Source organism: Salvelinus namaycush, chromosome 12, assembly GCF_016432855.1.
Source record: "Salvelinus namaycush isolate Seneca chromosome 12, SaNama_1.0, whole genome shotgun sequence".
Classification (NCBI taxonomy): Eukaryota; Metazoa; Chordata; class Actinopteri; order Salmoniformes; family Salmonidae; genus Salvelinus; species Salvelinus namaycush.
In genome coordinates, this window is record NC_052318.1 from 17,453,697 (window position 1) to 17,473,722 (window position 20,026).

At 44.0% G+C, this 20,026-nt stretch overlaps 2 protein-coding genes across 5 annotated transcripts in view; one reads left to right on the forward strand and one right to left on the reverse strand.

Moving 5' to 3' along the window:
- hnrnpl (heterogeneous nuclear ribonucleoprotein L) lies at positions 1-12,804 on the forward strand. 4 transcript variants are annotated; one of them, XM_039005296.1, is made up of 14 exons: positions 1-159; positions 1,001-1,119; positions 1,267-1,504; positions 3,721-3,806; positions 4,130-4,226; positions 4,339-4,411; positions 9,835-9,870; positions 10,145-10,213; positions 10,340-10,620; positions 11,184-11,305; positions 11,402-11,603; positions 11,754-11,811; positions 11,945-12,088; positions 12,405-12,804. In XM_039005296.1, the coding sequence occupies exons 1-14, from the start codon at positions 79-81 to the stop codon at positions 12,461-12,463; spliced, it is 1,665 nt and encodes a 554-aa protein (XP_038861224.1). In that variant the 5' UTR covers positions 1-78; the 3' UTR covers positions 12,464-12,804. The 4 variants fall into 4 exon arrangements, with proteins under 4 accessions (XP_038861224.1, XP_038861223.1, XP_038861226.1 ...); XM_039005295.1 differs by having other exon boundaries at positions 2-159; positions 11,933-12,088; XM_039005298.1 differs by having other exon boundaries at positions 7-159; positions 11,945-12,040.
- The window catches only part of LOC120056788 (cation channel sperm-associated protein subunit gamma-like), a 24,130-nt gene continuing 16,882 nt past the window's right edge, over positions 12,779-20,026 (reverse strand). The window contains exons 22-29 of the mRNA XM_039004992.1: positions 19,707-19,863; positions 19,196-19,259; positions 18,939-19,037; positions 18,690-18,791; positions 13,641-13,733; positions 13,424-13,523; positions 13,164-13,290; positions 12,779-12,910 (exon numbers count right to left, since the gene is read on the reverse strand). Coding sequence (XP_038860920.1) covers positions 12,819-12,910; positions 13,164-13,290; positions 13,424-13,523; positions 13,641-13,733; positions 18,690-18,791; positions 18,939-19,037; positions 19,196-19,259; positions 19,707-19,863 — 834 coding nt within the window. The 3' untranslated portion in view covers positions 12,779-12,818. The remainder of the gene's footprint in view (positions 12,911-13,163; positions 13,291-13,423; positions 13,524-13,640; positions 13,734-18,689; positions 18,792-18,938; positions 19,038-19,195; positions 19,260-19,706; positions 19,864-20,026) is intronic.

Genomic DNA, 20,026 nt, shown 5'->3' on the forward strand with positions numbered 1-20,026 from the left:
CGCGAGCTCCTTTGTGTTACGTTGTAGTTTTTCACTCGGCTTTACAATTTTCCATTTGAGGGTTTTGTCTGGGACAACATGGCCGCCGCAGCAGGTCGCTACTACAACGAGGGTGGCAGAGCAACGAAAAGACAGAAAACCGAAGACGGGATGACAACGGTAAGCATTGACTCGCCATTTAGTTGGGAAGGAAAGGTGCATGCATCAGTAAAACAAAAATAGCCAGCGTTTTGGAACTTCAAGTGTGCAAAATATGAGTGCTGAACATGAGCGAGCCTAAGCTAGGCGGAACTAGTTAGCTATGGTAACGTTACTGTAATTAGCTAGCAGAACTAGCCTCACAACCGGCGTTTTTGCTTGTTCAACTAAGCTTGTATACAAAATCATAAACTATAATTAACGTTAACATTGTTAACTAGTTTGTTTTTGTTGTCAGATGTGGGGCTAATGAAGCTAGCTAGCTATGTTTCTAGTTAGCTAACGTTAGCGTTGTGTGATGAAGGTTAATCAGGCTCACCAATAAAACCAAGCGGAGATACTTGGTGACCATTTTCATTAATTTAGTACACTTGTTTACGAGTATTTTCCAATACCGCAATGCATTTGGCCAGAACCTTGTGATGATATCACTTGTTTGTATGGGGTAACGTAAGATATTTTGGGCCTACGTGGAATGTACGACAAGCGTTAGCCAGCTAACAATCTGCTGGCAGGCAGCCATTCCACTCACTTATGCACGGGCTTGTATTTTCAAGAAGACCAGGCTTTATGCAAAGCCCCCCACTACTTTATAAATTCTGTTTATGTGTTGTTCATATCAACCCCATCATTGTTTAGGATTTTTTTGGTACCCTGGGGTGGTGCCTGTCATTAATGGCGGGTTGGTTTTGATTGGTAACACACCCTGGGGATGTGTGTGTATATATATTATCGTGGTATGGTCATCTGTGTTAAAAAAATAATAATTAAAAAAATCTAACTTTTTTGTCTTGTTTGTAAGGAGGGCTATGATGACCCCCATAAAACGCTCCCTTCCCCGGTGGTCCACATCAGGGGCCTTGTTGATGGCATCATGGAAGCAGATCTAGTGGAAGCCCTGCAGGAGTTTGGGACCATCAGGTGACTGTCCAACACACTTGAACAAGCCTTTTCTTGGACTGGATAGATTTTAGATTTTGCACCATTGATGTATTTTGTTCCTGTAGCCCATTATCCTAATTGCAGTGTATAGAAATCAAATTATTCAATCTTCCATTCTCTTCAAAGTTATGTGGTCATGATGCCCAAGAAGCGCCAGGCCCTGGTGGAGTATGAGGACTTGAATGGATCCTGCAACGCTGTGACTTACGCAGCTGAGAACCAGGTCTACATCGCTGGGCACCCCTCCTTCATCAACTACTCCACCAGCCAGAAGATCTCCCGGCCCGGAGACCCAGACGACTCACGCAGCGTCAATAACGTGCTTCTGCTCACCATCATGAACCCTATCTACCCCATAACCTCGGTAACACACCCACTGTTATACAAGGCAGCTGTTTCATTGCTATGACATGGCACCATTGTTTGGCTCGCTGCAACACATTGTTTTACACATTGTTAAAGGTCCAATTCAGCCATTTTTTTTGTCTCAATATCAAATCATTTCTGGCTAAGAATGAAGTACCTTACTGTGATTGTTTTCAATAAAAACGGCCAAAAATAATTTAAAATAGCATCACAGCAAAGAGCAATTTCTCAAGCAAGAATTTCGCAAGGACTGTCAGTGTGGTCTGAGTGGGGAGGTTGAAAACTAGATGTTATTGGCAGAGGGATTTGGAGTCTTTCTCATTAGTCTAACTAATTTACCACCAGGCAGGTAGGCCCCAACTCAATCCCACTAAAACAGGCTGACATTGCCAGTTTTCAAACAGCTCTTACACTAAAATGGCATTATCATTTTCACAATTTCACAGTATTATTCCAACCTCAGTGTGGAAATACATTGTAGAATAATAGTGAAGACATCAAAACTATCAAATAACACATATGGAATCATGTAGTAACCAAAAAAGTGTTAAACAAATCAAAATGGATTTTAGATTCTTCAAAGTAGGTTGCCTTTGACAGCTTTGCACTCTCTTGGCATTCTCTCAACCAGCTTCACTTGGAATGCTTTTCCAACAGACTTGAAGGAGTTCCCACATATGCTCAGCATTTGTAGGCTGCTTTTCCTTCACTCTGCGGTCCAACTCATCCCAAACCATCTCAATTGGGTTGAGGTCAGGTGTATCACTCCGTCACTCTCCTTCTTGGTCAAATAGCCCTTACACAGCCTGGAGGTGTGTTGGGTCATTGTCCTGTTGAAAAACAAATGATAATCCCAGTAAGTGCAAACCAGATGGGATGGTGTATCGCTGTAGAATGCTGTGGTACCCATGCTGGTTCAGTGTGCCTTCAATTCTAAATAAATCACAGACCGTGTCACCAACAAAGCACCATCACACCACCTCCATGCTTCACGTTGGGAACCACACATGCGGAGATCATCCGTTCACCTACTCTCCGTCTCACAAAGACACGGCGGTTGGAACCAAGAATCTCAAATTTGGACTCATCAGACCAAAGGACAGTTTTCCACTGGTCGTGTTTCTTGGCCCAAGCAAGAATCTCAAATTTGGACTCATCAGACCAAAGGACAGTTCTCCACTGGTCGAATGTCCATTGCTCGTGTTTCTTGGCCCAAGCAAGTCTCTTCTTATTCTGGTGTCCTTTTAGTAGTGGTTTCTTTGAAGCAATTCAACCATGAAGTCCTGATTCACACAGTCTCCTCTGGGGCGGCAGGTAGCCTAGTGGTTATAGCGTTGGACTTGTAACTGAAAGGTTGCAAAAATCGAATCCCCGAGCTGACAAGGTAAAAATGTATCGTTCTGCCCCTGAACAATGCAGTTAACCCACTGTTCCCGAGACCGTCATTGAAAATAAGAATTTGTTCTTAACTGACTTGCCTAGTTGAATAAAGGTTTTTAAAAAAAGTCGATGTTGAGATGTGTCTGTTACTTGAATTTATTTGGGCTGCAATCTGAGGTGCAGTTAACTCTAATGAACTTATCCTCTGCAGCAGAGGTAACTTTGGGTCTTCCTTTTCTGTGGCGGTCCTCATGAGAGCCAGTTTCATCATAGTGCTTGATGGTTTTTGCGACTCTTGAAATTATCCGCATTGACTGACCATGTCTTAAAGTAATGATGGACTGTCGTTTGTCTTTGCTTATTTGCGCTGTTCTTACCATAATATGGACTTGGTCTTTTACTAAATAGGGCTACCTTCTGTATACCACACCTACCATGTCAAAACACAACTGATTGGCTCAAATGCATTAAGGAAAGAAATTCCACAAATTAACAAGGCACACCTGTTAATTGAAACGCATTCCAGGTGACTACCTCATGAAGCTGGTTTAGAGAATGCCAAGAGTATGCAAATGGTGGCTACTTTGAAGAATCTCAAATATATTTTGATTTGTTTAACCCTTTTCTGCTTACTTCATGATTCCATATGTTATTTAATAGTTTTGATGTCCTCACTATTGTTCTACAATGTAGAAAATAGTAAAAATAAAGAAAAATCCTTGAATGAGTAGGTGTGTCCAAACGTTTTGACTGGTACTGTATATATAAAACAGGAAAATCAAGTTTGACTGCACTGGTCCTTCAATCAAACTATTTTGGTTCTCTGCTCTGCAGGATGTGCTGTATACCGTCTGTAACAACTGTGGGCCTGTGCAAAGGATTGTCATCTTCAGGAAGAATGGAGTTCAGGCCATGGTGGAATATCCTTTGCTCAAAATCTCATTGTTCAAAAATGTGTATCGGACCAAGGATCTCATCACCACACACAGGTTCACATTCCCTGCAGTCCATGCCACACAATCTTAATTCACTCCACACTTGAAGCTTCTGTCAGCACACCTGACAAGTCGTCTGCAGGTGGCAGCTAGTAAATATTTGTTTATTATTTGTTGTTGATATAGGTCTAATTGTGTAACAAGTGTTCGTTGTTTTCGTGAGCAGAGCTTTGAATGACAAGGTGAACATGGAATGTGTAAAGTAGGCAAATGCTTTTATTATCCATAGTTTCCTTCACTTCCCATACATTTGACTCTGTGCAAAGTGCCCAGAGGGCGAAAGCCTCTCTAAATGGGGCAGACATCTACTCTGGCTGCTGCACACTGAAGATTGAGTACGCCAAGGTGAGTGGTTACATGCTTATCTCCATTTGTCCATCTAAACACTGGGTTCAGTTCACTGAAGGAACACCGTGATGGGCAAAATAATGAAATGTTTGAATGTCTGTCTTCACAGCCAACCCGCCTCAATGTGTTCAAGAACGACCAGGACACCTGGGACTACACAAACCCCAACCTGAGTGGCCAAGGTAAAACACACATGGCCCCTCAATCCGTCCCCCTATCCTTCCTCTCCTCCTTCTGCTCTAATGACACTGTGGGATGGGTAGGGTCCCAGGCCTCCGGCTGTAGTGCCTTTTGAACGCCCTGCTCCACGGTAACTTTGGCCACAACCACAGCGAGCAGCGGAAGCTGTTCAGAGGCACTACGTCTGTGACGCATCACCCTGTGTCCTCATGCTCTCTCAACACCACAGTAAGGGCACGAGGAGTGACCTTGAGGGGCAGCCATTTTGCAGCACATGCTCCTGCATGTTGAATCGTCTGCATTGCAGACCACTGCATGCATTCATGGGTAAACTGATGAATTCCCAGTTATGCCACAGTGAAGCACCTGGGGTCTCATCACACAGGTTCACATTCCCTGCAGTGCATGTCACAACTCACTTCCACACATCAACCTCCTGTCAGCACCCAAGCACTGTGTTGCACCCTAGGCGTCTCACTTGGAATGCCCATGCATCCATTATTCTTAAACATATTGGAGATTTTGTTTGCAAAATACAGTTCTTGTTATTTCTTTCTTTTGATTAGTCAATCACAGTTAAGGTCAGGTTTTGGCATTCAAATCTGTTCCTTGGGGCTTAAGTGTCTGTAAGTTTCTATTCTAGCCAGGGGGAGTTAGACAACTGCTGACCTTGTAGTTGTCATGGACCAAGATTCCCTGACATTGGGGGGGTGAAGTGAAAGGTATAATCCACCCCAGAAATTAAACTCCTATGTTCTATCGGGATAAAATTAAAATGCTCCGTTTGTGACATCAGGAAAATCATGTAGGAACGTGTCATAGCTACATGGTTCTCGTCACTGGAGATAACACACGCTCACATTTCATTTAAAAAAAACATTACCTGCACTTCAGATCATCAAATCAGCCAGTCGGTGGTATATGTATTTATTATGGATCCCCATTAGCTGCTACCAAAGCAGCAGCTAATCTTCCTGGGGTCCAGGAAGAGTATGGGCATACATCCATCCGTTTATATCGTCTCATGAAAAAGTAGATATTTCTTTTAGATGTGCTCAATCTAAACAGTGTACCAAGTTATTCAGCTCAGTGTCCCCTTCAAGTACCATCTTGCAATGCACCCTGTGTCTGGGAAACATAGCATCATACTCTGCACTTGCTCTGGGCAGAGAGGAACTGCAAGCTGAACCTGGTGAGAGACTCCTAAATTGATAGTAGTTTTGGCAATGTTACAGCTAGCTAGCTACTTCACATAAAATTTACTTTGTTATTGTGTGTAGCTACGTTTGCTAGTTAGCCAGCCAGTCAGCCCAGAGAGAGTTTTGTAGTCAGATTTCCAGAACGATTTTCGCATTGCTAGGAACCTTATGACAAAACGAAAAATTTCTTCAAAGATTTTTTCACATCAAATCAAACTTTGTCACCTGCGCCGAATACAATGTGTAGTAGACCTTACGTGAAATGCTTACTTTACAAGCCCTTAACCAACAGTGCAGTTCAAGAAAGAGTTACATTTATTTGGTAAATATTTTCTTAAGTAAAAAAAATTCTATAAAGTAACAATAGAGGCTATATACAGGGGGTACCGGTACTGAGTCAATGTGCGGGGGTACAGGTTAGTTGAGGTAATATGTACATGTAGGTAGGGGTGAGGTGACTATGCAGTGTAAAAAATAAAATAAAAATGGGGTGATGTCAATGTAAATAATCCGGTGGCCATTTGATTAATTGTTCAGCAGTCTTATGGCTTGGGGGTAGAAGCTGTTAAGGAGCCTTTTGGTCTTAGACTTTGCGCTCTGTTACCGCTTGCCGTGCGGTAGATGAGAAAACAGTCTATGACTTGGGTCTTTAACCATTTCTGGGGCTTTCCTCTGTCACCGCCTAGTATATAGGTCCTGGATATATTAGTGTTAACACTGTTAATCATAAGACTTAGTGGTTTGGGGTGGATTATCCCTTAATTTTATTTCATTAGGAACATTGCAGAGACATTTGTTCAATGGTATTTCTGGAACTTTCAAGAAGTCCAGTTTACGACCTGTCAGTCAGTCGTTTACTCCATTTGTGGATGGATGTTTTGTATCCAAGTAGGGTTTCTTGTGGCATTCTGTCTCCATTTGGAGATGCTGTGCTGCCATGAGTGCGAAAATAAAATCATAGAATTCCAGTGATGTATGATGCTTGGTAGATACATTGCTCTTTTAGTTCAACCTCTTAAAGTGCAGAATATTTGGCATCTAATGGGACACAGTGCAACAGCATGTGATTTTCCTTGCATTTAGCCATATGCCCTGATCCCTTTTATGCAAAAGGGAACACAATTTTAGTTGGAGTGGTAGTCCATTTAATCACCCTGGTGATTTTTTTTTTTTTTGGTAGTTCAGATTCTCATATGAGCCACAATGAATTTGTCTTAGTAGTTTCATGTCCACCATGGCCACATCTTCATTTCAGACACTTGACACTGAGGTAACAGGTGAAAGAACAGCTGTCCCATGTATTTAGATGGTCCCTGTTAATGTGCAGGTGTTAAGGTGCGGCTGGCTGCCCCGTGAGAAAGAGGTGCTCCTCATTTGTGTCCTCACTGTGCACACTCATACAGACTCCACTACAGCCCTAAACAGCACCCACCCACTGGTACTCCAAACCAACCAGCTCCTCAGTAAACATCGGACACAATGGGGGCAACAGACACTGGAATTCACACAACCTCAACTCTCAATACTTCCTACTCCCTACTCCCACTCTCCACTTCTGCAAGGGAAAAACATTTTACTCTTTATCCCACTGTTGGTTTGAGGAAAGTAGCCGTCCTGTTTTGATCATGGTAAGGGCCTGAGACACCCCAAGAGTCAATTGTGAGCAGACACCCAGCATTAACCACCACCACAGACTGATCTAATAGATTTATAGCCATCCATCCTCTTACAAGTACAGCATATCTCATCTCCAGAATGCTGAAGATCTCACCTTTTGACAAAACACATTGTGTGATGGGGGCGGGAGTCTGGTGTGTGGCCGATAAGGCCACTCCTCCCAGCCCTCGGGATCTGACTGTCAGACACAACCACTTCAGTGAGCAACAGAGGAGTTTTCTAAACACACTCTAAACATCCTAAGAAGGGAACAGATGACACTACATACTGAGACAATATACAGAGGCAGAGAGAGACCACTATTTTCTCAAACTACCACTATGCCATCCCATCTCTTGACTTGGGTGTGTGGGCTTCCTTTTGCTATCACTCTCCCATCTTGTGCTGAACAACACAACACACCACCGAGCTGAATATTCACGGCAACGACACACCAAGCTGAATCGCCATGACAACACACCACGCAGACAATGCCATTCCAGATGATTTTACTGCCAAGCACTAGATGCCTTTCACTTCGCCATGGGGGGACCACCTCTATTGTACAAAAAAAAAAAAAAAGCAGCACGTGTGCCCATTTACATGAGAAGACGCACCCCACAAACTCAAAAGGGGACCACGAAGACACAAGCATCAAACACCCGCCAAGCATACAAGCACAGAGGCAGACTGATAGAAACTTCAGCATTTTCCCAAAGCTCTCTCTGCATTGATGGACTCAGGTGCTGTTTTTTCCCCTTTACCTTCCCCTCCCATTTCCCCTCTTTTCCGTGCTGTTCTTGTTGATTCTACTACGTTGTTTTTTTCTTCTTTCTGAACTGGCCCGTAAGTGATACCTCTAACGCCTCCCGTGTGATGCAGGTTTGGCTCTGTGTGTCTGACGACAAGACACGCCTCAATCAAACGGTGCAAATATCCTCCGGCTTTGCGTTTAAAGCACGGTAAGCTGGAAATTTGCCTCAAATGGCAACCCATAAAAACAAAGCGACGGCAACTTGAAGCCAAGCATGGAAGATTGGTGGATGCTCTTTCTCTGGTGGTGGGGAAAGGTGGAAACTGAGTTGAAGCTGGAGTCACAGGTTTGGCGGGTAGGATCCTTGCTGAAGAGTGCCCCCCTACCTGCCCTCTGCATCCTGTGTTCTCCGTGCTTGGTGCTGTAAGTACATGTAAAGAGACATGACTGACCTGGTAATAGATAATGATTGTAATGTAAATTGTTTGTTGTGATTGACTTTGTCAACCCCATATGTGAATCGTTGACTTTTATCAAACTCATGCATCAAATTCCAGGTCTGGAATCTCCTCAGATTTCTGCTAGTGCTCTTTAAGATAGAAATGTGTAGTCTCACAGCAACATGGAAATATCTAGTTTTCCACATTGAGGCAGACCACGGTTAGATGTAAAAGCTGACGTAGTTTGTAAAATCACAGAAAGCTGGACATTTTAGGAAATTTCTTTGTTGTTGGGTAGTCCATGATACTATCCAGGTGAAAGCTATGATCCCTTATTGATGTCACCTATTAAATCCACTTTAATCAGTGTAAAGGGAGGAGACTGGATAAAGAGGGATTTTTTATGCCTTGAGACATGGATTGTGTATGTGCCATTCAGAGGGTGAATGGGCAAAACAAAATATTGGGGTATGTTGGGCTCCTGAGTCACGCAGCGGTCTAAGGCACTGCATCTACAGTACCTGGTTCGAATCCAGGCTGAATCACATTTGGCCATGATTGGGAGTCCTATAGGGCAGCGCACAATTGGCCCAGCATCATCCGGGTTTGGCCGGGATAGGCCGTCATTGTAAATAAGAATTTGTTCTTAACTGACTTGCCTAGTTAAATAAAGGTAAAAAAAAATATTTTAAAATTGCAGGTGCCAGGCGCACCAGTTTGTGTGTGTCAAGAACTGCAATGCTGCAGGGTTTTTCACGCTCAATTTCCTGTGTGTATTAGGAATGGTTCACCACCTAAAGGACATCCATCCAACTTGACACAACAGTGGTAGTCAACATGGTCCAGCATCCCTGTGGAATGCTTGACACCTTGTAGAGTACATACCGACGAACTGAGGCTGTTCAACTCAATATTAGGAAGGTGTTCCTAATATTTTGTAAACTCAGTATATTCATTCACACAAAATAGGTCCAGCGTTCCAGGCAATGGCAATATGAAATTCCAGGCCTGGTTTTTGTTTTTCTGTCAACTGTATTTCAGACTTTGTGGCCCATGGGTGGGGTACCATGCATTTGTTGTCAGACTAGGAAACTCAAATCATGCTAGAATCAATCAGTTGTTTTGATGTCTACATTTAATAGCTCAATAAAGAGTAAAATAATTCTGAATTAAAAATGTATCTTAATTCATGTAGCCCGTTAGTGTTTCAATTTGTTTTTGCCACGGGGTTGTGCTCTAGTCTGCTTTCTTAAAACATCCTGCACAATATAATATTTTTCTAATACACTTATTGAGCCTTTCTTTTGGTAGAATCATTTTAGTTTAGTTTGTACATCATTTGTTTTGGTTTTGACTGTGTGTATGTACCTGTACAGATGCTGACGCTGAAGGCAATTGGAACAATTCACAAGGTGTGTGAGTGGTTGAGTATTAGTGTGTAAGAGTATCTATTCCATTTGCTCTGCTAATGTTAAATCCTCCTACAAATCTCCAGTATGTTACATTTGGTAGTTATGGTAACAAATACATATGATTTTCTTAACACGCTCAATATCTCTACCCAGTTTCTTGTGCATGTTAATCACAGCACTGCCCCATAGTTTGTAGATGTGCCCCTTTTGACACACTGATAGACTGTCTTATCAGGAGTCAGGGGCTCACTTTATTGCTGTTTCTTGCCCTCAGATCCCAATGCCAACCCCAACAAGCGTGTGAGACAGCCAGCTCTACTAGGAGACCATCCTCCAGAGTATGGTAGGCAGAGACGTTCATTGTACTATGAGCGTCACAGGTCAACTCTGTTGGGATGTCTAGAATGACTCCAGTAATGGTTTGAGTCGGTTTGCCCAATCACCTCTGTCTATCCATTTCTTTCACAAGGCGGCCCAACCGGTGGTTATCACGGCTACCATGATGAAAGCGGCTACGGACCTCCTCCACACTACGAGGGTGGTCGCCGCATGGGGCCTCTGATGGGAGGGCGTGGCCGCGGACGTGGCGGCAGTTACGGGGGACCTGGGTATGGACATGGCCCACCTCCCCCTGGTGACTACAGCGCCCACGCTGACTCCCCCGTTGTCATGGTGTACGGCCTGGAGCCCGCAAAGATCAACGCCGACAGGGTCTTCAACGTCTTCTGTCTTTACGGCAATGTGGAGCGGGTGAGTTCAGATGGGAATGGTGCATTACTGAGGCGGAGGTTATAGACTTTTCAGGGTTATGTTCTTGCTGGGGGTATAGACTGGTGAAAACAAGGTTCTATGGTCATGTTGGAGGTGGGTAGTAGCAGTGGTGGAAAAAGTACTCAATTGTCGGACTTGAGTAAAAGTAAAATACCTTAATAGAAAATTACTTTAGTAGTATTCTACTGGGTGACTTTCACTTAAGGACAGACAGGCACACTCAATTACAAATGCTGTATTTGTGTTTAGTGAGTCTGCCAGATCAGAGGCAGTAGGGATGACAACGCATAATATTGATAGGTGCGTGAATTGGACCATTTTGCTGCCCTGCCTGAGCATTCGAAATGTAATTTTGGGTGTCAGGGAAAATGTATTGGAGAAAATCAAATTTTATTTAGGAATGTAGTGGAGTACAAGTGGTCAAATATAAATAGTAAAGTACAAATACCCCCCAAAACAGCTTTAAAAAGTACTACTTAAGTATTTTTACACCACTGGATAGTAGGATAGGGTTTCTGAGCCCTGTCCCCCTCTGTCCTCAGGTGAAGTTCATGAAGAGTAAGCCGGGGGCAGCCATGGTGGAGATGGGCGACTGCTACGCTGTGGATCGCGCCATCAGCCACCTCAACAACAACTTCCTGTTTGAACAGAAGCTCAACGTCTGGTCAGTGCTGCTTTCAAACTCTGCATACACATTAGTCAGTTTCTATGGACATCAGAAACACATTGATGCAACATGTTGTCCATCCTCTGTCCACAGTGTGTCCAAGCAGCAGGCCATCATGCCTGGTCAGTCCTACGAGCTGGAGGATGGCTCCAGCAGCTTCAAGGACTTCCATGGCTCCCGCAACAACCGCTTCACCTCCCCGGAGCAGGCGGCCAAGAACCGCATTCAGCACCCAAGCAACGTCCTGCACTTCTTCAACGGGCAGCCTGACATCTCCGTGGAGGTCTTCAACGGGGTAAGACAACTGGAGAGGATTGGGGCTGGAAGCTTTGAATTGGGCTGTTGGTTCTCTTGGAGGGTTGATCTTGACAAGTTTGGCTTACTTAGTTTGTGTGTGGGTGGAAAATGCATTTCTCATGAACAAACCCTTTATCTATCCTTTCAGGTCTGTGAGGAACTTAGTGTGAAGAACCCATCTAACATCAAACTCTTCACTGGAAAGAGTGAGTAATATGAACTTTATTTGCATGAATTATGTTGCATCTGGTCTTTTAAATTGGAGTGAGTTCCCATTGGTTTGATGCTGCAGTGTCAATAAATTGGAATGTGTGTCTCTCGCCTCGGGTGGCGCGACAGGTGAGCGGAGCTCATCCGGGCTGCTGGAGTGGGAATCTATAAACGACGCCATGGAGGCTCTGGCCATGATGAACCACTACCAGATGAAGAACCCCAGTAAGTACTCAGACTGCGATAACAACACCACAGCTAATGATACCAACGGTGAGCAAACACACAGTAACTAGTCTGTCATTCAGGAGTGACTTTCCCAAAAACATTATCTTTAGTACTAAGATCAGTCCGGGATTCATTCGAAGGCGCTGCACCACCCTACTGACAATGAGCCTTTTTAAAAGGTAATTTACCAAACGTTCACAGAGATCACATTCATGGTAAACGCTGCGGATGTTGACTGATCTTAATGCTAAGAATTCTTTGTTTTTGGGAATTCACCCCAGACTAGTTAATGAGAATGTATTATTCCGTCCCGACAACATCTCTCCACAGTTGGCTAACTTTCCCCCCACCTTTCTTCCAGGTGGTCCGTACCCCTACACATTGAAGCTGTGTTTCTCAACCGCGCAGCATGCCAACTAGGACAAACCCTGACCCACCCTGTTACACCCCCCCCCCCCCACTTAACTGTGTCCATACATAGTGTATATTGCAGTCACGTCTTCACTCCAAGTCCCCTCTATGACCCAATGAATCTAAAACAAAATGTATGAGATTGACCAGCGTTTTCCTTTAACTTAAGTGATATTGAGGGCAAGATTTTTTACCAGAGTGTGTATTGTTTGATTTTTATTTTAAAACATTTGAATTTGTTCAGTACATTAGACCTCAGAACAAAGAACCTTTTCCTATTCTGAAACTAATTAAAATTCCATGTTAACACTGCCTCTTTTTTTAATAAAGTGAATGGTGAGCTATGGTGATATTTTTTCTTCTTTCAATTAGTAGATGTTAGGCTTAAGCCCTGCCTTGAATCCTTGGATCTGTGAAATCCTTCCCCTATACTAGGTGCCAGTGAGACATCGGATTCTGAAACACAGATGCCACCCTCTTCAGTACATAGCATCAGATATAAAACCATGAACAATGTCAGAAGAAATACAGTTCACTCTTATAGTCACATCCGAACAGAACAATTTGATCGCTGTAAGCGGTTGATTACTAAACCCATTCACAAGGAGCATGCACTGTATCACTTTAACTTTGAGGTACGACTGTTTGCAGTCAACTAATCACTGAATATACAGGTCATTCTCAAAGATAAGGTTTTGGGGTGGTTTACCGTGCGCTGCGTGGCTCCTGTGCTTGGTGGCATGGTAGGCTGCCTTTAACAGATTCTTCAAGCCTGGACCACAGCAGTTATACACAATGAAGCAGACGAGGATTCCTACGATGGTGGCCAGAGTCATCTGGAGGAAGACAGGTCAACCAAATGTAATACTTGACAACAGTGCAGAAAGAGTTATGTTATGTGTTTGCATCCCAAATTGCACCCTATTTAGTGCACTTTATAGGGAATAGGGACGCACACAGGGAACACACCAGCATGTAGAAAAGGCCTCTGCTGGGGTCCAATGGGAATCCATGCACGTGGAGTATAAACCGCAACGCATAGTCACAGTACGTACTCAAATCTATACCCCTAAAGAAGAACACAAGGCACTGTCCAGTTAATATGCAAGCAGACATTTTGTGTGCACACAATGACAAAAATTACACCCTATACACACAGATGTAATGCAGAAAATTTGAGCCGTACTTGTTTGAGACTTCGACGACAAAGTAATAGTCTGGTGCTTCCAGGCTCTGAGCCGCCATGTTGCCACAGGGAGATTTCCCCTGACACATCCACCTGCACATCAACAAGTAGCTCAGTATGTAGCCTGGTCCAGATCTGATTGTGCTGTATAGCCAACTCACATTTTACTGCACCTATCCAGTGTATGTGACTATATACAGTGCATTCGGAAAGTATTCAGACCCCTTGACTTTATCCACATTTTGTTAACGTTACTGCTGTGTTCTAAAATTGATTACATCCTTTCCCCCCTCAAATCTACACACAATACCCCATAATGACAAAGCAAACATTATTGCTAATTTATTAAAAATGAAATAAATACCCTATTTTAAGTATTCAGACACTTTGCTTTGCTCCGGTACATCCTTTTTCCATTGATCTTCCTTGAGATGTTTCTACAACTTGGGAGTCCACCTGTGGTAAATTCAATTGATTGGACATGATTTGGAAAGGCACACACGTCTATAAGGTCTCACAGTTGACAGTGCATGTCAGAGCAAAAACCAAGCCACGAGGTCGAAGGAATTGTCCGTAGAGCACTGAGATAGGATTGTGTCGAGGCACAGATCTGGGGAAGGGTACCAAAAATGTCTGCAGCATTAAAGGTCCCAAAGAACAGTGGCCTCCATCATTCTAAAATGGAAGAAGTTTGGAACCAACAAGACTCCCCAGAGCTGGCCGGCAGGCCAAACGAAGCAGTCGTGGGAGAAGGGCCTTGGTCAGGGAGGAGACCAAGAACCCAATGGTCACTCTGACAGAGCTCTAGGGTTCCTCTGTGGAGATGGGAGAACCTTCCAGAAGGACAACCTACTCTGCAGCACTCCACCAATCAGGCCTTCATGGTGGAGTTGCCAGATAGATGCCACTCCTCAGTAAAAGGCACATGACAGTCTGCTTGGAGTTTGCCAAAAGGCAGCTAAAGACTCAGACCATAAGAAACAAGATTATCTGGTCTGATGAAACCAAGATTGAAATCTTTGGCCTGGAGCCTGGAGGAAACCTGGCACCATCCCTATGGTGATGCATGGTGGTGGCAGCATCATGCTGTGGGGATGTTTTTCAGCGGCAAGGACTGTGAGACTAGTCAGGATCGAGGGAAAGATGAACGGAGGAAAGTAGAGCAAGATTCTTGATGAAAACCTGCTCCAGGGCATTCAGGACCTCAGACTGGGGTGAAGGTTCACCTTCCAACAGGACAACGACCCTAAGCACACAGCCAAGACAATGTAGGAGTGGCTTTGGGACAAGTCTCAATGTCCTTGAGTGCCCCAGCCAGAGCCCGGACTTGAACCTGATCGAGCATCTCTGGAGACCTGAAAATAGTTGTGCAGCAATGCTCCCCATCCAACCTGACAGAGCTTGAGAGGATCTGCAATGAACGGGAGAAACTCCCCAAAAAGAGATGTGCCAAGCTTGTAGCGTCATACCCAAGAAGACTTGAGTCTGTAATCGCTGCCAAAGGTGCTTCAACAAAGTACCCAGCAAAGGGTCTGAATACTTATGTAAATGTGATTTCTTTTTAAAAATGTTTTAATACATTTCTAAAAACCTGTTTTTGCTTTGTCACTATGGGGTATTGTGCATAGATTGAGAAAAAAAACAATTTAATCCATTTTAGAATAAGGCTGTAACGTAACAATGTGGAAAAAATCAAGGGGTCTGAATACTTTCCGAATGCACTGTGCGTATGTATGTATATGTGTGTGTTATATATATATGTGATGTGTGTATATATATATATATATATATATATATATATATATACTGCTCAAAAAAATAAAGGGAACACTAAAATAACACATCCTAGATCTGAATGAATGAAATATTCTTATTAAACACTTTTTTCTTTACATAGTTGAATGTGCTGACAACAAAATCACACAAAAATTATCAATGGAAATCAAATTTATCAACCCATGGAGGCCTGGATTTGGAGTCACACTCAAAATTAAAGTGGAAAACCACACTACAGGCTGATCCAACTTTGATGTAATGTCCTTAAAACAAGTCAAAATGAGGCTCAGTAGTGTGTGTGGCCTCCACGTGCCTGTATGACCTCCCTACAACGCCTGGGCATGCTCCTGATGAGGTGGCGGATGGTCTCCTGAGGGATCTCCTCCCAGACCTGGACTAAAGCATCCGCCAACTCCTGGACAGTCTGTGGTGCAACGTGGCGTTGGTGGATGGAGCGAGACATGATGTCCCAGATGTGCTCAATTGGATTCAGGTCTGGGGAACGGGCGGGCCAGTCCATAGCAGCAATGCCTTCCTCTTGCAGGAACTGCTGACACACTCCAGCCACATGAGGTCAAGCATTGTCTTGCATTAGGAGGAACCCAGGGCCAACCGCACCAGCATATGGTCTCACAAGGGGTCTGAGGATCTCATCTCGGTACCTAATGGCAGTCAGGCTACCTCTGGCGAGCACATGGAGGGCTGTGCGGCCCCCCAAAGAAATGCCACCCCACACCATGACTGACCCACCGCCAAACCGGTCATGCTGGAGGATGTTGCAGGCAGCAGAACGTTCTCCACGGCGTCTCCAGACTCTGTCACGTCTGTCACGTGCTCAGTGTGAACCTGCTTTCATCTGTGAAGAGCACAGGGCGCCAGTGGCGAATTTGCCAATCTTGGTGTTCTCTGGCAAATGCCAAACGTCCTGCAAGCACAACCCCCACCTGTGGACGTCGGGCCCTCATACCACCCTCATGGAGTCTGTTTCTGACCGTTTGAGCAGACACATGCACATTTGTGGCCTGCTGGAGGTCATTTTGCAGGGCTCTGGCAGTGCTCCTCCTGCTCCTCCTTGCACAAAGGCGGAGGTAGCGGTCCTGCTGCTGGGTTGTTGCCCTCCTACGGCCTCCACGTCTCCTGATGTACTGGCCTGTCTCCTGGTAGCGCCTCCATGCTCTGGACACTACGCTGACAGACACAGCAAACCTTCTTGCCACAGCTCGCAATTTGTAAGTCGCTCTGGATAAGAGCGTCTGCTAAATGACTTAAATGTAATGTAAATGTAAATGTGCCATCCTGGATGAGCTGCACTACCTGAGCCACTTGTGTGGGTTGTAGACTCCGTCTCATGCTACCACTAGAGTGAAAGCACCGCCAGCATTCAAAAGTGACCAAAACATCAGCCAGGAAGCATAGGAACTGAGAAGTGGTCTGTGGTCACCACCTGCAGAACCACTCCTTTATTGGGGGTGTCTTGCTAATTGCCTATAATTTCCACCTGTTGTCTATTCCATTTGCACAACAGCATGTGAAATTTATTGTCAATCAGTGTTGCTTCCTAAGTGGACAGTTTGATTTCACAGAAGTGTGATTGACTTGGAGTTACATTGTGTTGTTTAAGTGTTCCCTTTATTTTTTTGAGCAGTGTATATATATGTGATGTGTATATATATATGTATATATACACACACGTGTATATATACATATATGTGTATATATGTGTGTGTGTATATACATATATGTGTGTATACGTATGTGTGTATATATACACAGTTGAAGTCAGAAGTTTACATACACTTAGGTTGGAGTCATTAAAACTCGTTTTCAACCACTCCACAAATTTCTTGTTAAAACAAACTATAGTTTTGGTAAGTCGGTTAGGACATCTACGTTGTGCATGACAAGTAATTTCTCCAACAACTGTTTACAGACAGATTATTTCACTTATAATTAATTCACTGTATCACAATTCCAGTGGGTCAGAAGTTTACATACACTAAGTTGATTGTGCCTTTAAACAGCTTGGAAAATTCCAGAAAATGATGTCATGGCTTTAGAAGCTTCTGATAAACTAATTGACATCATTTGAGTCAATTTGAGGTGTGCCTGTGGATGTATTTCAAGGCCTACCTTCAAACTCAGTGCGTCTTTGCTTGACATCATGTGAAAATCAAAAGAAATCAGCCAAGACCTCAGAAAAATAATTGTAGACCTCCACAAGTCTGGTTCATCCTTGGGAGCAATTTCCAAACGCCTCAAGGTTCCACGCTCATCTGTACAAACAATAGTACGCAAGCATAAACACCATGGGACCACGCAGCCGTCATACCACTCAGGAAGGAGAAGCGTTCTGTCTCCTAGAGACTAACGTACTTTGTGCAAAAAGTGCAAATCAATCCTTGAACCACAGCAAAGGACCTTGTGAAGATGCTGGAGGAAATAGGTACAAAAGTATCTATATCCACAGTAAAACGAGTCCTATGTCGACATAACCTGAAAGGCTGCTCAGCAAGGAAGAAGCCATTGCTCTAAAACCGCCATAAAAAAGCCAGACTACGGTTTGCAACTGCACATGGAGACAAAGATCGTACTTTTTGGAGAAATGTCCTCTGGTCTGATGAAACAAAAATAGAACTGTTTGGCCATAATGACCATCGTTATGTTAGGAGGAAAAAGTGGGATGCTTGCAAGATGAAGAACACCATCCCAACCGTGAAGCACGGGGGTGGCAGCATCATATTGTGGGGGTGCTTTGCTGCAGGAAAGACTGGTGCACTCCCCAAAATAGATGGCTTCATGAGGAAGGACAATTATATGGATATATTGAAGCAACATCTCAAGACATCAGTCAGGAAGTTAAAGCTTGGTTGCAAATGGGTCTTCCAAATGGACAATGACCCCAAGCATACTTCCAGAATTGTGGAAAAATGGCTTAAGGACAACAAAGTCAAGGTATCGGAGTGGCCATCACAAAGCCCTGACCTCAATCCTATAGAACATTTGTGGGCAGAACTGAAAAAGCGTGTGCGAGCAAAAAGGCCTACAAACCTGACTCAGTTACACCAGCTCTGTCAGGAGGAATGGGCCAAAATTCACCCAACTTATTGTGGGAAGCTTGTGGAAGGCTACCTGAAACGATTGACCCAAATTAAACAATTTAAAGGCAATGCTACCAAATACTTATTGAGTGTATGTAAACTTCTGACCCACTGGGAATGTGATGAAAGAAATAAAAGCTGAAATAATGTGTTTATATATATATGTGAGTGTTACCGAATCTTGTTTGTATTGCCATGCATGACCACGAATCCTTCCTTAGTGATATTAACACTGCTGTCCATGTCTTCAAACATCCAGACCAGTGTCCTCTGGGAGCTGTGGGACAGAGAGAAACCAGGGTGAATCACACAAATATGCATCTCTATTGGTACCGTATTTTAAACCAACCTGGTCCTAATATATTAAAACGATACATTTAGGTCCTTTGTGTTTTCCTGTGTAGCTCCAGTGCAACTCCATTACCTGTAGTTGAGGCTGTTATACATAAGCACCTCCTCTGGAGTGTAGAGGCGGAGGTGATCTTTCGAGTAAGCTCCTCCGCCAACCACCTTAAAGGTATAGCTGTAGTGTAACAATTAGAGACAGTATGATATCAAGCTATGGGCTTCAACAACAGCAATTAATGTATAGAAACCACAAAGATGTTTATTTTTTTGTCTTGAGTACAAAAAGGCAGCACAAGAGGGGATAAGATTGATATGAAGGGGGAGGGGGTTTACCTCCCGAGGAATCTCTCGGACTCTCCAGAGACCATGTCCTGGATCAAGAAGAAGGGATAGAACACTGCAGACAGAGACACAATGGAGGACATGTAAATGTGGTAGGTAGTTGATGGCAGGTAGCCTAGTAGCTAGAGCGTTGGGCCAGTAACCGAAAGGTTGCTGGATCGAATCCCTGAGCTGACAAGGTAAAAACCTGTCGTTCTGCCCAAGCAAGGTAGTTAACCCACTGTTCCCCGGGCGCTGTGGATGTCAATTATTGCAGCCCCCCGCACCTCTCTGATCCAGAGGGGTTGGGTTAAATGCAGAAGACACATTTCAGTTGACTGCATTCAGTTGTACAACTGACTAGGTATCCCCCTTACATTATACATTTTCACTGCCGTTCTCCCCGCCGCACTAATGTACAAGATGTATGTGTGCAATTTAGATTTAGGTTGAGGGTCAAAACTTATGTCTTCGCAAACATTGACTATTTCAAATCAGGTTTAGTTCAGGGTCATAGTCTCACGGTCTTCATAGTAAAAGCAAGGCATGATGGGGTCGGGTTTGGGGCAGTTGAAGTAGCGCTTGTTGTTGTTGGCACACTGCTCCAGGGTGGTTGTGATGTCAAATGCCAGGCGGTTCCCGGGAGGGCAGCCAATGTAGATGGGCACCCTGTGCAGCCCCTAAGTGGTGGTGCAAAACAAAACGGAATATCAGTTACAGGTGGCAGAGACATGTATGCCTGGTCACACTATAGGGCTGAGCTGAGCTGTATTGGGCTAGCCTGGTAACACATCCACCATAGTTGCTGGAACTGTGATGGAAAGGATGACATGAAAGGAAAAT